The sequence below is a fragment of the Microtus oregoni genome, unplaced genomic scaffold (genome assembly GCF_018167655.1).
Source record: "Microtus oregoni isolate MIOR12 unplaced genomic scaffold, Mior012 000034F_ref0000314, whole genome shotgun sequence".
Lineage (NCBI taxonomy): Eukaryota > Metazoa > Chordata > Mammalia > Rodentia > Cricetidae > Microtus > Microtus oregoni.
In genome coordinates this window covers 5,634,663-5,649,191 of record NW_024543093.1, presented here as the reverse complement: position 1 = coordinate 5,649,191, position 14,529 = coordinate 5,634,663, and the positions used below count along the sequence as shown (strand labels likewise).

The following is a 14,529-nucleotide window of genomic DNA, read 5'->3' as shown; positions in this document are numbered from 1 at the left end:
CACCGTGTAGACCTGACACAGGTATAGTTCCCAGTTAACTTGTACACACAAGAAACTCCAAACTATGGAAGCTGAAGTGAATTTTTAAATTTCCCCCAGTCCTCAAGGAAGTCGTCCAAATGAAAGCATCTCCTCTTAAAAGCATCTGCTTGTCTCAAGCAGTACCTCGTTAGGAAATGACTACGGGATTTGGTGACAAGTTAAAACAAACAGACAGTAACATCGATGTATTATTTACTATCATTAATTTATACTCTTGATATAAAAATAGCTTTAAAAGTATACCAGAGGAATACAAAAGCCAGCAAGTAAATCTGCCAACATAAACTCATGGACATAAACAGGGTCAACCAGACGACACCACGTAAATAGGAGTGGGAGTTCCGTGTGACTCGGTCCTGGGGGGCGGGGAAGACACTGTGGACAAGGACATTCTAGCTGGGCAGTGGTGGCGCACTCAGGATGCACCAGCAGGCGGATCTCTGTGAGTTTGAGGCCAGCCTGGTCTACAGAACAAGTTCCAGAACAGCTAGAGCTATAGAGAAAAACCCTGTCTTGAAAAACCAAACCAAACCCAAACAAAAAAGACTTTCCTACAAGATAATTGTAATGATAAAAATAATAACCTCTTGTTTTTATCAGAGAAACTTTTCATTTCATGTAGACCTTTCCAATATTAGAAATGATGCCTGCTTTAGAAAAAGCACCCAGCATCTGGAACTGCTCAGGCCAGGTCAGACCATCATCACCATGCACGTTCATCTACATGGAGGTTTAACTACCGCGTTCGCTCGCCTGTGTGTGATGTCCTAGTCACACACAGGCAGACTTCCCTGGTCAGTGAAAGGGCCGGCCTCTTCTGGGTCTGGAGTGCAGGTGACCAGCAGACCTCCGCAGCTTTTTCCTCTCCTGGCGATGCAGTTTCTCTGCCTCCTGTTGCTTCTTTTGCTGTTCGGACTAAAAGAAAGTGGGGTGAGTAGAAGAAAAGAAAAGAAAAGAACAAAAAAAGAAAAGAGAAAAGGCCAGGGGTCACCTGGAAACCTTTGGGATGCAGCAAAGGGCTGCATGGAGCCCTGGGACCAATGCCGTGCAGCTCAGCACCAAGTGCTGGCTGCTGGGGGTAGTGGACGGACAAAGCCCAATTTCCACTGTCGAAAGGAGACATTCTGAATCCATGGGCAAGAGGAGAAACACCCATATACCAGCCCAAGCACACAGTAGGAGACCGCTGGATGCTCTATGATGCCAGCGAACCCAAGCTCATTCAGCTTGCACAGCAGAACTGTGACTTCATTCACACAGACTTAAAATCAAATAGAAAAATTTTATCAAAATGTGTTATGACACAAAACTGACTAATTTACTTCTTAGGACTAGCTCCAAAGCTTTTGGGTGAGTGCTGAGGAGGGAGCACAGATTAATCCAGCCTCCCTGCAAAGAACAGACTTGCTCTTCTTAATCCTTGCCAGACTTGGCAGATGGCTCCAGGTTCACAGCTCCGGGAAGCACCAGGCCCATGGAGGGGATGGTTTGCACGTGAGTTCTCTACCTTCATCTGCCTACTTGAGAGGCAGGATTGCTCCCAGGCACACTTGCTCCCCAGCAGCACCCCTACTCCCAGCAGCAGGTCAGCTGGACAGAGGAGCGGATCCGTGCTAGAGGGAGTGGTGGAGGGAGTCTGCTGGGTGGCTGCACAGGGCAAGGCCTGGCCTCACAGACCCCAGCGCCTGCTGCACTGGGAACTTTCATAATCAGTGTCTCCCTCTTGAGTTTAAACAGTGGGTGTGGGAAGGTGAGGGAAGGGAAGCAACTGATGATACCAGAGAGAGCCATTTCCACATCTTCGGAGCTCTCTGTCTGGGTCTCTGAACATCACGCCAGGACTGTTTTTGAAAATCAGTATCTCCTGTGCATTCTCAGAGTAAGCCATACCCGCATTCTCTCCAGTTTAGCAGGGAAGCAGCCCAGTGCTCTACCTGAGGCTCCCTTCCTCACTGAATGGGAGTGGGGAATGGTGAGGCAACCACATCCTCCTGGTTCACTCCTCTGGTCATGGCTGGCATGCATTTTTTAAAAATAAAAACAGTACGTCAGGTGGCTGAGGTGGTTCAGTAGGTAAAGGTGCTCGCCACCAAGCCTGAAGACCTGAGTTCGATCCCCTTGACCCACGTGGGGGATGAGAGAACTGATTATACATGTTGCTCTCTGACCTCAACATGCATGACATGGTGTGTGCACACGCGCACACAGACACACACAAATATATAAAAAGTGTATGTCAGCATGGGCCTCTGCTTCCTGAAACACGGATTAGATGCCTTGCCACAGGTGCACAGACACCTCTCCCTCCTCCTGGAGCACTTACTTTGGGCTAATTCTGTAAGTGTTTCATTTACCCTGCCCATATCCTTGGCAGAAAGAACTGCAGGGAGACTTTAGAACCTGGGGGCTGCACTTGCCCTGCAGACCAAACTGCAACATTGAGACCCTAGCAGAGTTGACACAGCTATTTGATTATGACGAACAAGGTTCTGGGTTTGTTCTGGTGAGAATTTGGAGGCGGGGGCAGAAGAGGGGGAAAACATTTTGCAGTTATGTATTAACAAGTCTCCCTAAAAAGCGTTCCCAGCACCGAGACAGTGTCTACGGAGCCTGCACTAGCCTCAGACTCATCTTCTTGCCTCAGGCCCCAGGTGCCTGGACTAGGGTTACAGACATGCACTACCATGCCTGGCTTATAAAATTCATTTCTTTAGATACTGTTGGAAAATGATACGCAGAGTCCAGAAGGGCAGGATGCTGGGAGCTGTGAGGGGAGGGCCCTCTGGAGTCTCTCTGGAAGTGTTAGCCTGCTGTTACAGCTCAGCAGGAGGAGCTGGGCAGAGGCCGCTATTGTCTGCAGACAAAGCTTCCCGCACACAGAGGTCTATCATTAGCCTCCTTCCCCAAGGCTGCGCCAGAGACCATGCCACTGTGTCACCCACTCATCAGGCTTTATGGAGCAATTAGCTCTTTTCCAAGTCAGCTTTTCCTGTCTCCTAGTTCCTGCCCTGACTACCTGTTGTAGCCCAGAGCCTCACGGAGAAGGGGTGAGAACACACGCAGAGCGCTAGTGCACACAGCCTCCTTGTGAATTCTACTGACATTGCAGAAAGGGTCTAGATGTACCGGACAACTCCATGATTTTGTTTTAGTGTACCACATATAATAAACAGAATAGAAAGAAACTTCTATAAACAAATACAGATTCTCTATATAACACTGATATACTTAATAATTAAGAGCATGCCAATCAAGTAATAAAACACACAAATCAAACACTAGTTGATGTAGTATATTCTCCCAAATAGTTTCAAAGCATCCATTTGATTCTGAGGTCACTTCAAGCAATTTTTAGGGTATCTTTTCATCTTTTCATTTTACTGCAAATTTATGAAGTGATATTCAACATGGTATCTACTGACTTAAAAGTTCAGTGTGGTGTGGTGTTGGGTGGTGTGGTGTGGGAAATACTGCATCCTCTCACTGCCTATGGCCAGGGCCTCTGGACCAGCATTCTTCCACTATGCTATCTTCCCCCACTCTGAGATGCCAGGTTACAGACTTAGCGAACATCCTAGAAAGCACTGGGGATGCGGTTCTGCTGTAGTGTGGTCTAGCATGTGCATGGACCTGGAGGACCAACACTAAGCACCAAAACATGAAAATGGAAAGAAAAGACAGTGAGGGAATAGCATGACTGTGCATGCCCTTTTCTGTCTGTGTTTTCCAACTTCACTCAAAGAATTAACCAGATAACCCCGCTCGTGGGCTCAGGGGTGCTTCTTGTCTCCCCCTGGCTCAGGGCTACGCATCGCTATGGGGAAGGAACAAGGGCAGCGCTGCCCTGCAATCAGCAGCATAGAGCCCCACAAAGAGAAACTGCAGGTCTGTGTCTAGAGCAGATCCTGCTGGCAGAGGGGAGACACAGTTGCCGCTTATAGAACAGATGATAAGCTACAATAAGCCTTGTTAACATGTACAGAGTAGAGATGATAAGCTAGCAATAAGCCTTGTTAACACAAGTCAAACTGCTCATTTGGTTTTAGAAAAAAACTAACATATCAAGTAGTTTTAGCTTTAACAGTCTGGTAAACTACAGACTGACAGTTTCAGGAAGCTGCAAAAACGCACTGCTAGAGCGTGCTCCTGTGAAGCAGCTTCTCCTTTGACAGTGCTAAAAGTTAAACAAGTGCACACTTAACAAAAAAACAGGGCATGTAATTTTACGGAATGTGAGTGGCACGCCGGGTCAGCAAAGGAGCCATGGGTGGTGCTGTGGTCACCCTTGCAGTCACTCTTTCTACTGGGCAACTTTGTTGAGGGGACTGACTGGGAATGAGACAATGACTTAGTCGAGAAATTAGCTGATGGTAGATACTGAAGAGACTTAGCCCTCCCACAATGTGCAAGAGGCATTATCACGACACCTCGTTTAAGAACCGCATCTTCAAGACAACTGGTAACACACTGCCACTGGCTGAGAAAGCCCCCTGGGAAATGGCTGTATTTCAGCAAGCCCGAAGGGATCACCTGAGGCATCACAGCTGGTCATTTCCTAGTCCTTTCCAGGTAAGTACTGGGTGTGTTCATCCCCTTCCTCAGCCGGGGGGGCCACAAAGACCCAGAGAACAGCAGGTCACAGCAGGACCCTCCAGCATGAGGCCCACCTTTGCCCGTAGCACTAAAACTCCCAGCCACTCTTCCTCGGCTACAGGAAATCACTGGGGTAGGGAACAGGTCTTCCTCAGTGGGAGAAGCTTGGGAATGTGTTCCCGAAGCCAGACACATACCCACGGCTTTCCTGTGTGAATTAAAAAATAACATCAGGAAACAACGTACCCTCTTGAGTGTAAACGTCAGCTGCTTGCTGCCAACAGTGGTGTCAGATACATTCAACGTCCCATGTTTTGCTTCGAGTTTCAAACGATCTTCAAGAGTTTTGCTGTAGGAGAGTGAAAAGAATGGCACGTTAACTAACATGCTTTGATTTATTACTTGGAACAAGGTTGAATCAGGACTGAAGGAGTGAAGAAAAGTCGTCTGTGCACACGGTAAACAGGAACACTGCCCGGCAGAGCCCAGAGGAGTGGGCCGTCCTCAGACTGTCACCCTCCATAAGCACACACTAAAGCAAGAAACGGCAGAAACACCCGCTAATCTGCTACTCAAGGGCTAGAGCTCCACGGCTGCACGTATTTTACTGGATTATATTTCTGAAACTAAAGCATAGGAGCGATGTTTCTGGCGCATGGTGTCCTGCGATGGTCTGCAGGGACGGTGATTCTAAATCACTGTAAACCAGCGGGGTGGCTGGACATATGGCCCTTGGTCACTGTCTACAAAACACTGCCTACAAACAGTTCTCAGTCACAGAGGGTTGCTGTAACACGTCTGCTGCTCTTCCCTCAGCTTCAAGCAGTCCCCATCTTTCACATGGACAACTTGAACACAAATCCACCTGTTCATACTGTCTAGGAACAGAAACAATTGGCACTTCGGGGAAATTCCTTTTTTTGGTTTTTCGAGACAGGGTTTCTCCATTTAACAGCCCTGGCTGTCTTGAAATACTTGGGATAAAGTCTACCTGATTTCTTTTCACTGAGAATGTCAGCTAGGATCTTAAGGTTTAAGGTTTTTTGTTTTTTTGTTTGTTTGTTTGTTTTGTTTTTTTTCGAGACAGGGTTTCTCTGTGGCTTTGGAGCCTGTCCTGGAACTAGCTCTGTAGACCAGGCTGGTCTCGAACTCACAGAGATCCGCCTGCCTCTGCCTCCCGAGTGCTGGGATTAAAGGCGTGCGCCACCACCGCCCAGCAGGATCTTAAGGTTTTGATACATTTTATTCCAGAGTTAAATCTCAATTCACTTCTTGATTGGGTTTTCTAAACTGTTCTAGTCTCTTTTTACAATGGGAATCTCTATAACCATTGGCTGATCTGTAATTAAATTTCTTCTAAATCTTCTTCTAAAAATCCTTCATGTGATCTCCAGTGCTGGTGTGAGTGAGTGAGTGTGTGTGTGTGTGTGCGCGCGCGTGCACCCATATTGAGACTTTTATTTGACAGTCCAAGCTAGCTTTGAAAACTAAGCAATCTGGCCTCAGTCTCTCTAGTTTTGGGGTTACAGGCATGCACCACCATGCCCCACTCTCCAGGACCAATATTACACTCAAATTCTGCAGCAGCAATGACATGTAAAACTTACCTGCAAACTACTGGAATGGTCTATCATAAACCCCCAAACTTGTTTTAGAGAGAGAAAACCCAGACACAAGTCATGCAGTTCACTGACCGCTTCAGTACACACTCACCCCTCTGAGGAGAGCAGGAGAGCACAGCACAGAAGAGGGAACCAGAAGGGAAGAAAACAGTTTCCTTTGTATTCTATTTCCTCCTCCTCAAAACAAGCTAGGGCACAAGACAAAACCTTCCCTGCTCGAGGACCCCCACGCACGGACCTCTAAGTTAGAGCTGATACTGAAATCTCGACAAAAAGAGAAGGCGACTGACTGTGAGCCGCCCTCTCCACCCTGGATGAGCTCTGTGGCTGATTTCGGGTGGGAACCCTGCTCCTGAGGGAGCTGCTACACGGTGATGTTCCTGTGAGACTTTGAAGCTGGCGTTTGATGTCCACGCCATGAGAAACTGCTCTCACTTTATAACCGGGGTAAGGGGCTAAGCGCGCTGGCGTTACCGTCTGAAACCTGAGTGGTTAGCAGAGAATGGCGCTCTTTCCTAGGCGATAGTGCTATTCAGAAGCACTTTTAAAGCACTCTTCATCTTCAAAGCTCTTCACAGACTAACTAATTAATCCTTTCAACAATCCTGAGACACAAGTGTTTATCCTTTATAGATGGCAAAAGGGAGGCAGATGCTAAATGACTTGCCCCGGGCCATATGTGGATCCAGTCTAAAGCTGGGGTTCCAGGGGAGGGTTCTGCGTTTCAGGTGTGTGTCTGACCACACTTACACACACACCTCTGCAGGAGACATGTCCATCAAGTGTTCTCAGTGACACGCTTCCCCAGGACAGACTTGAAGAAATGAAAATCTAGTTTCAATTTTTTAAGTAACTCAAGTGAGGTGCAAGCTGCCTGCAGTGTGGCATGCTGTCCACCTGGGCAGGCTCCTCGACCCGCTCACAGCTGCTCTCTTAACAGCTCCGCATGGTGAGCTTCAAAGCCACCAGGAACTCCCAACAACTGTGGAGCCACAGAGACAAAGTGGGCCACAGAACACCTTAATTTGGGAAGTAAAAAGACTCTTCAAGTCAATTGTGGGAAATTACTACTCTTTTAAGAATGCCCCAACTTCCTCCACGCTAGGGCACATAACTGCTTTTCTCCCAATGTTCTCTCCTGTGCCTGTAAAAACTTGTTCTGTCTAGGCTGCTTGGAGAGGCAAGCTGGGTTTTAGGACGAGCCATGGCAGAAGATCAGAGACAGCTGAGGATGGTTGTAGACTTCTACATTAAAGCAAGCTTGACTTCCCTCCCTTTGAACGTCAGCTTGCTGAGCATGGCTGCCACCCAGCAGGTCAGTGTCTGCTGCTGGAGTGTGACGGGTCACAGACTATGAAGGACAGACACAGCTGCAGAACACCTGGGACAGGATGTAGAGAAACACACAGGTAGGGGAGGGACTGACTTCCTTTTTGACCTCAGGCCCTCCTTGTCTCTCCCCACCCCGGGTTTCAGGTCTGGGGTGTGTGTGGGGGTGGTGGTGGTGATGATACACAACACTTGCTATTTGGTACAACTGTGTATTTCAGAAAAAAATGTAAGCAGGACAAGTTAAGAAAAACCACGATGACTGAAGCCGAACTACCCAGCTACCCAGGGTAGCACACAGAGGCCTCTCAGGGAAGAGCCTAAATGATTAGTAAGGATACCTTAATATTAAAAAAGAAAAATGGGCATAAACTACAAGGGAAAAATCAAATGAGAGTATTTATTAGCTGCCCCAGGAAAGGAGAATGACTTACTTCTCTGAGGTTTAAATACACACATATACTTTATAATTTCTTTAATTACAACATTTAATTAAAAATCACTCCTCGACCAGGTTTTTAAAAGTCCCTCTGCAGGGCTGGCAAGCCAAAGAACAGAAGGCAATGGAGAGGAGTGTTCCTCCGCACACGCACAGAATGGAGAGGAGTGTTCCTCCGCACAGAATGCAGTTACACGGCAAATGGAAGCCAAACATATAGAGCACTTTAGTATTTTAAAATTTTAATTTTAGGTATTCCTAAATAACTAACTTTGGGGGCTCAGAGGTTAAGAGCATTTTCTGTTCTTGCAGAGGACCGGGTCTGATTCCCAGCACCACCCACATTGGCAGCTCACAGCTACCTAAAACTCTAGTTCCAGGGGACCTTGTAGCTCCCACAGTTATCTGCACATAAATTCACACAAACACACAAACATGCACAATAAAAAGTCAATCTATTAAATAACTGAAAAATCTCTGCCTTTCCAAAAAGGCTATAAACTCTCAATATTTCTAGCTTGCAAACGGCGCTTCGAAGACTCCAAGGAGGGAATCAATTCGAGCAGCTAAAAATGTGACGCCTCACCTCTCAGCACACGCAACGGTTGCTGCAGATATGGGGAAGCAGCCACTCTGCTGAGGACAGCCTGACAGTGTCTGTATCACAAACAGCTTTTGATCCAGCATGTGCCACTGAGACATTCTGAAGAAATGCCTGTGCATGAGTATATTCATAGCCATGAAAACCGGAAAGGTGCGGACAACCTAAAGATACACACCAAGAGGAAAGACTACAGAAACAGCCACACACCCATCCTAAAGATTGCTATGCAGCCGCAAGGTAGACTTATGATACAAGCAAAATCTCCAAGATTAACTGTTAAAAGAACCAGCTAAGCAATATGACTGACGTGACCTGTGCATGCTGAAGGAGGAAGCTGCTACTCATAAGAACAAGGAAGTAGGCTGTGTGCCACCTGGTAGGTGCACTCTTTGGAGTTACAGTTCATGCTCATGTATGACATGTGCTTTCACACTGTCCTTAAAGTATGGAACTAATGTTAAAATTAGATTTCTAAAGCTGGACCTTGTAGAACATGTCTGGAAGAATTCCAGCACACAGGAATTTCTTTTTCTGAGAAAAAGAAAAGAATTTGATACTCTAAATGTTCCATTTGTGGTCAGCTCTCCTTCACTGTCAGTGGGGGAAGCTGGCCACAGAGGGACAGTGAGGCCACCACGACAAGATCACTAAGATCTACTGAACTACCTATTGCCGACGAGGTCCTCAAAGGCAGGAACTACTTTGGAAATCTGTGAATTTCCAGAACCTACCCAAGAGTACCAATTCAAAGACAAACACTTTTACATGGTGGACCAGAAGAGTACGGTACACCCAGCATTTACCTAAGGACTCCATTTGGCTTCTGTTCCTCCCCGTCATGTCCTGCAGGTCTCCACTGCCCCACACACCCAAGAGAGCCTATGTTCCTATACCCCACTGAGGCCAGCAAGCATGGTTCACATCTTTCTACTCTCTCAGCTCCGAGGAGGCATGCACACCTGCCCTTGTGAGCTAGTATCTTGACTTGGCCCTGCCCCACCGCTACCTGCTTCCTTACTAAACCCACTGTCAATCAACTACCTTCTTTCACTGCTATTACCCACTTCCTGAGGTTGAGTTTCCCTGCCTGTAACATACACCCTCTCAAGCCTAAAAGACTGTCCCCATCAAGCTACTGACTGTGACACCTTTCACTGCCAGAAGTCTTGGATCAACTAGCCTGTTTAAAATACGTTTCTGACCTGCTCAGCATTCCTCAGTCCATCCAGACCCAGAAAGTCTCCATCTGCCCACTGAACGCCACCAAGAGGACAGACTCTGTAGAGTTCATATGCTGAGAACCCAGCTCCACACTTGTAGTGTTACATCTGCACCACTTCACAGGGAACATGCAGCATGCTGGCCACTTCAATGCTACCCTCGACTGTTTCGTTCTGCATTTGGAGTCAAGTCAGTTGCCAGTGCTGTAGTTGGTGTCCATCTCGCCCACTGTCAATGGTCTTTTAGGTAATAACCTGGCTCTGAGCCGGTCAGCTCCTCTTGCCTTGCAGCTTAGGCTCAATTTCTCCTGAGATCTGACTGACTGAGTGGTTCCTCTGGAGTCCAGACTCTCCCACACCACTGTTCTAGAGCTGAGGTATTGTGCTGTGGGTTTCTAGATAGGGACTCCTACACGTCTATGATTTGACTCTACCACAAAGGTGCAGTATTGTTATTATGCAAGTGTTCATGTTATTGAGGGAGAGACTGTGATAGATTTGCTATTAATCTCAGCTGGACAGTGCTCTATGGCTTTCCATGGACCTGGCGGGACCTGTCCCTACCCCACTGAGTGCTCAGCTTTCAAAAGACCAGTTCCAACATGACTCTCACAAAGACTTTCTTGAATTTTCCCTAATTAAGCCCTCTCTTTCTTCTGTCCCTCTCCCACACCTCTCTGACTCAGAGGATATCTGCTAGGATAAGAGCAACACAGGCATGTGTCCTTCCTTCCTGTCCTCAGGGTCTAGGAGGGTCTTAGCTCACACCAGGCACTCCTGGATGTTTGATGAATGGATGGTGGGTGGGGAACTTGATAAGTGGGTGAACAACTCACAAATACATTTAGCAACATGCAAGGCATGAAAATCTGTGTTGATAGACACATGCATTTATCTAAACCCTGCTTACTACTGACTGCATTTACTTTCTTTCACAATGATTTTCAAGCTGGGTGAGTCCAAGTGAATAGTTAAACAGGACACATCCCATGCTGACTGCCTTGCGGTGACTCACGCAGCAAACATAAGGAGTCACTTCAGCTCTCTGAAGGATAATGGCTCAATGCTTAAATAATATTAAGATCTGCAAAGTCAGGATTTGCTACAATAATCCAGTCAAGACTAGCATTCAATAAGCTGCTTTTGCCAATGCTAGCACACTCTAGTGGATTAGTTCCTTAAGTAGCAGGACTTTTCAGGCTTATGGAAGCAAGGTAACTTCCCCAGTTCTTTTCAAAGTGAATGTTTAACTCACTAAAAGTGTTTTACTACAGAGGGTTCATTCAGCTATTGCTTATTTATCTTAAAAAAATTAGTTCACGCCAGGCGGTAGTGGCACACGCCTTTAATCCCAGCACTCGGGAGGCAGAGGCAGGCGGATCTCTGGGAGTTCGAGGCCAGTCTGGTCTACAAGAGCTAGTTCTGGGCAGACACCAAAGCTACAGAGAAACCCTGTCTCGAAAAAACCAAAAAAAAAAAAAAATTAGCTCACTATACTTCATTTATTTTGTGTGCAGAGAGGGAGCATATGTGGCAGCCAAACACCTTAGAGTAGCCAGTTTCTTCGTTCCACTATGTGAGATGTGGAATCGAATTCATGTCATCAGCAAGTTCTTTACCACAGAACCACCTCGCCAGATCTACTGTTTATTCTTTTTTTTTTTTAAGATTAATTTATTTATTATGTAGACAGTGTTCTGGCATGTAAGCCCACACATCAGAAGAGGGCACCAAATCTTGTTATAGGTGGTTGTGAGCCACCATGTGGTTGCTTAGAATTGAACTCAGGACCTCTGGAAGAACAATCAGTGCTCTTAACCTCTGAGCCATCTCTCCAGCCCCATTCTTAAATTTAAAAAAAAAAAAATGATGTGTGTAATCTTCATGAGTGTGCTCTGTGTGGGGATATCCAGAGGGGCCAGAAGAGGGACTCAGATTTCCCAGAGCTGGAGTTACAAGTGGTTGTGAGCCTCTGATGTCAGTGCTGGAAATGAACTCAGGTCCTCTAAAAGAAGCAAGCGCTCTCAATCACAGAGCCATTTCTCCAGCTCCACTAAATAAGAACTTAAAAAATCCTTTAAAAATTAAATAAATGCATTTTATGTGTTTGATTGTTTCACATACATTGCCACGTGCAGACCTGGTTCTGTAGTGGTCAGAAGATAACATCAGATCCCTGGAACTGGCATTTCAGACGGTTCTGAACTACCATGCTGGTGCTGGGAACTGGGCCCCATCTATTGCAAAAACAACATGTTGCTCTGAGCCATCTCTTCAGCCCCTAAATATAAATTTTTATCCTGTTTGTTTTTTACATTAATATCCAGTTCCAGCCCACAGGAAGAAATGTCAGTGAGCTTAGTCACACCCTTACCCCCAAGTGTGGCCTAATTCCAATGGTTTCCCTGAAAACAACCACTCCAGTTTCCTAACAGTGGTTACCAGGGAAATGAGTTTTTTTTGAGTATTCTCTGAAGGGGTAACTGACAGTCAGCCCTGGGCCTGTTCTGGTCCAAGTACCAGGTGAGAGCACGTGAAGAAGACAAACACATTGGAAAATCTAACAAAGACATGCACATGCAGCCTGCAGAAGCTTCCATGCAGTCTGTCCCAACACAAGGCCTAAGAGTGACATCTGGACAAAGCAAGATAGGATGCACCGGCCCTGCAAAGTGGCTCAGCACTTCTCAAAGGCTAAGCAGAGAACAGCAATATGACTGCAATTCCACTTATAAGTAACCAAAAATGTAGTCTAGCCTGGGCTATGGAGGAGAACCCAAGCCAGCTTGGGCTCTCTGTAGAGTGAGACTCTGTCTCTAAAACACCAAACCAAACAAACAGCAGTCGCTCAAAACAAAACTCTATGATGTATGTGTGTGCGAACATGTGCACGCACACTTACTTGCACAGGCATGCGTAGTATCACTAGCTTCTTTATTCCATAACACACCTTTGACTAATTAGAACAAGACATATGTGCTTCTAGATTCTAAGTGGTAGGAGCCACTCACCATTTGCAGTTCCAGGCGTGTGTTAGATGAGTGGTTGATGCACGAAAATGAGAAAGGCATGCCAGAACCCCAGAAGCAGCACTGGGTGCTGGGGAACCTCAAGGGATAGGACATGGTGCTGGCTCTACCTGACTACCCTGGCTCCTCTTTGGCCTCATAGCTGCTCCCAAGGGTATCCCAGCTCTTTCCTCAGGACACCTCAAGGACCACTTAGAGTGCCTAACCGTTATCTCAATGCTCTACAGTGATGTTTTGTGTTTTAATAAATAAAGCTTGCCTGAAGATCAGAGTGGAAAGCTAGTCACACTAGTCAGTCATACAGCCAGGCAGTGGTGGCACACACCTGCAATCCCAGCAGCCACACGAGTTAGCCATAGGGGCTGGGTGGTGGTGGTGCACGCCTTTAATCCCAGTAACAGAGAGGAATATAAAGCAGGATGAGACAGGAACTCGCTCTCTTTTCAGTCTGAAGATTTCAGAAAGAGAAGAGTTCTCTAGCGGCTTGGCTGCTTTGCTTCTCTGGTCTTACAGCTTGAACCCCAATATCTGTCTCTGGGTTTTATATTCAAGCTACAATGCTTTGCTTACAGAGCCTCAAACAGAAGAATCATCACTTGCTACTTGACAACTGAAAATAGTCCAAAACAATACAACTTTCTGAGGGTTGATATTTTTCCATTATGGTCAATATTTATGACATAAAACTATCTAAGCTGTGTAAGGTGGACAGCCTGGGAGCATCAAGCATCTTCCCATTGTTGTACAGCCTTGACAAGCAACAGCATCTTCCCACACTGAAACTCTGAACCCACTGAACACAAACTCCCATCCTCTCTCACAAGCCCTGGCAGTCACCTCTCTGTCTCTGCATCTTTCTATTCAGTTGCAAAGGGCTTAAAGTTCTAGCAAATTTCTGAGTAAATTTCCAATAATCAGGTAACTGCGATAGGGTAAAATGACCAAGACCCTCACATGTGTTAGGTATATTTGCCTATGTGTGTATGTAAATGCACACATACATGTACGCACATGTTATGCAGAGACTGGTAGCTAAAGGTGAGTACCTTCAATCACTCTCCACTTTACTTTTTAAGATTAATTAATTAATAAATTATTCGAGACAAGGTCTCTCCATATAGACTTGGCTATCCTGGAACTTACTATGAGCCCAGGTTAGCCTTGAATTTGTAACCCTCCTGCCTCTGCCTCCTTTAATCCCAACAGGAATTAAAGGTGTACACCATTATACCTGGCTTCCACTTTATCTTTATGAGACATGATCTCTTACTGAATTTGGGTGTGCAGATACAGGTAGACTGACTGGCCAAGCCCCAGGGATCAGTCTGTTCCCAGGCATTCTTTTGCGTGGGAACTGGGAATCAAATTCAGACCCTCACATTGGAACAGTGAATACTTTACCAATGAGAATCCCCCAGCCCTTGATCAAGGTGCTAAAAATAATTTCTGGCCGGATGGTGGTGGTGCATGCCTTTAATCCCAGCACTTGGGAGGCAGCTGGATCTGTGGATTTGAGGCCAGCTTGGTTTACAGAGAGTTCCAGGACAGCCAATGCTACACAGAGGAATTGTCAAAAACAAAACAAAACAAAACAAACAACAAAACAAATTTCTGTTAGCCTATCATTCCAGGACCCAAAAGCAAGTGGAGA

At 46.3% G+C, this 14,529-nt stretch overlaps 1 protein-coding gene across 2 annotated transcripts in view; it reads right to left on the bottom strand.

Moving 5' to 3' along the window:
• Nucleotides 1–217: 217 nt before the first annotated feature.
• The window catches only part of LOC121432517 (nucleolar protein 10), an 84,754-nt gene continuing 70,442 nt past the window's right edge, over nucleotides 218–14,529 (bottom strand). For both annotated transcript variants that reach the window (XM_041630509.1, XM_041630510.1), the window contains 2 exons: nucleotides 4,882–4,984; nucleotides 218–957 (listed from right to left, as the gene is read on the bottom strand). In XM_041630509.1, the coding sequence (XP_041486443.1) occupies nucleotides 838–957; nucleotides 4,882–4,984 (223 nt within the window). In that variant the 3' untranslated portion in view covers nucleotides 218–837. The remainder of the gene's footprint in view (nucleotides 958–4,881; nucleotides 4,985–14,529) is intronic.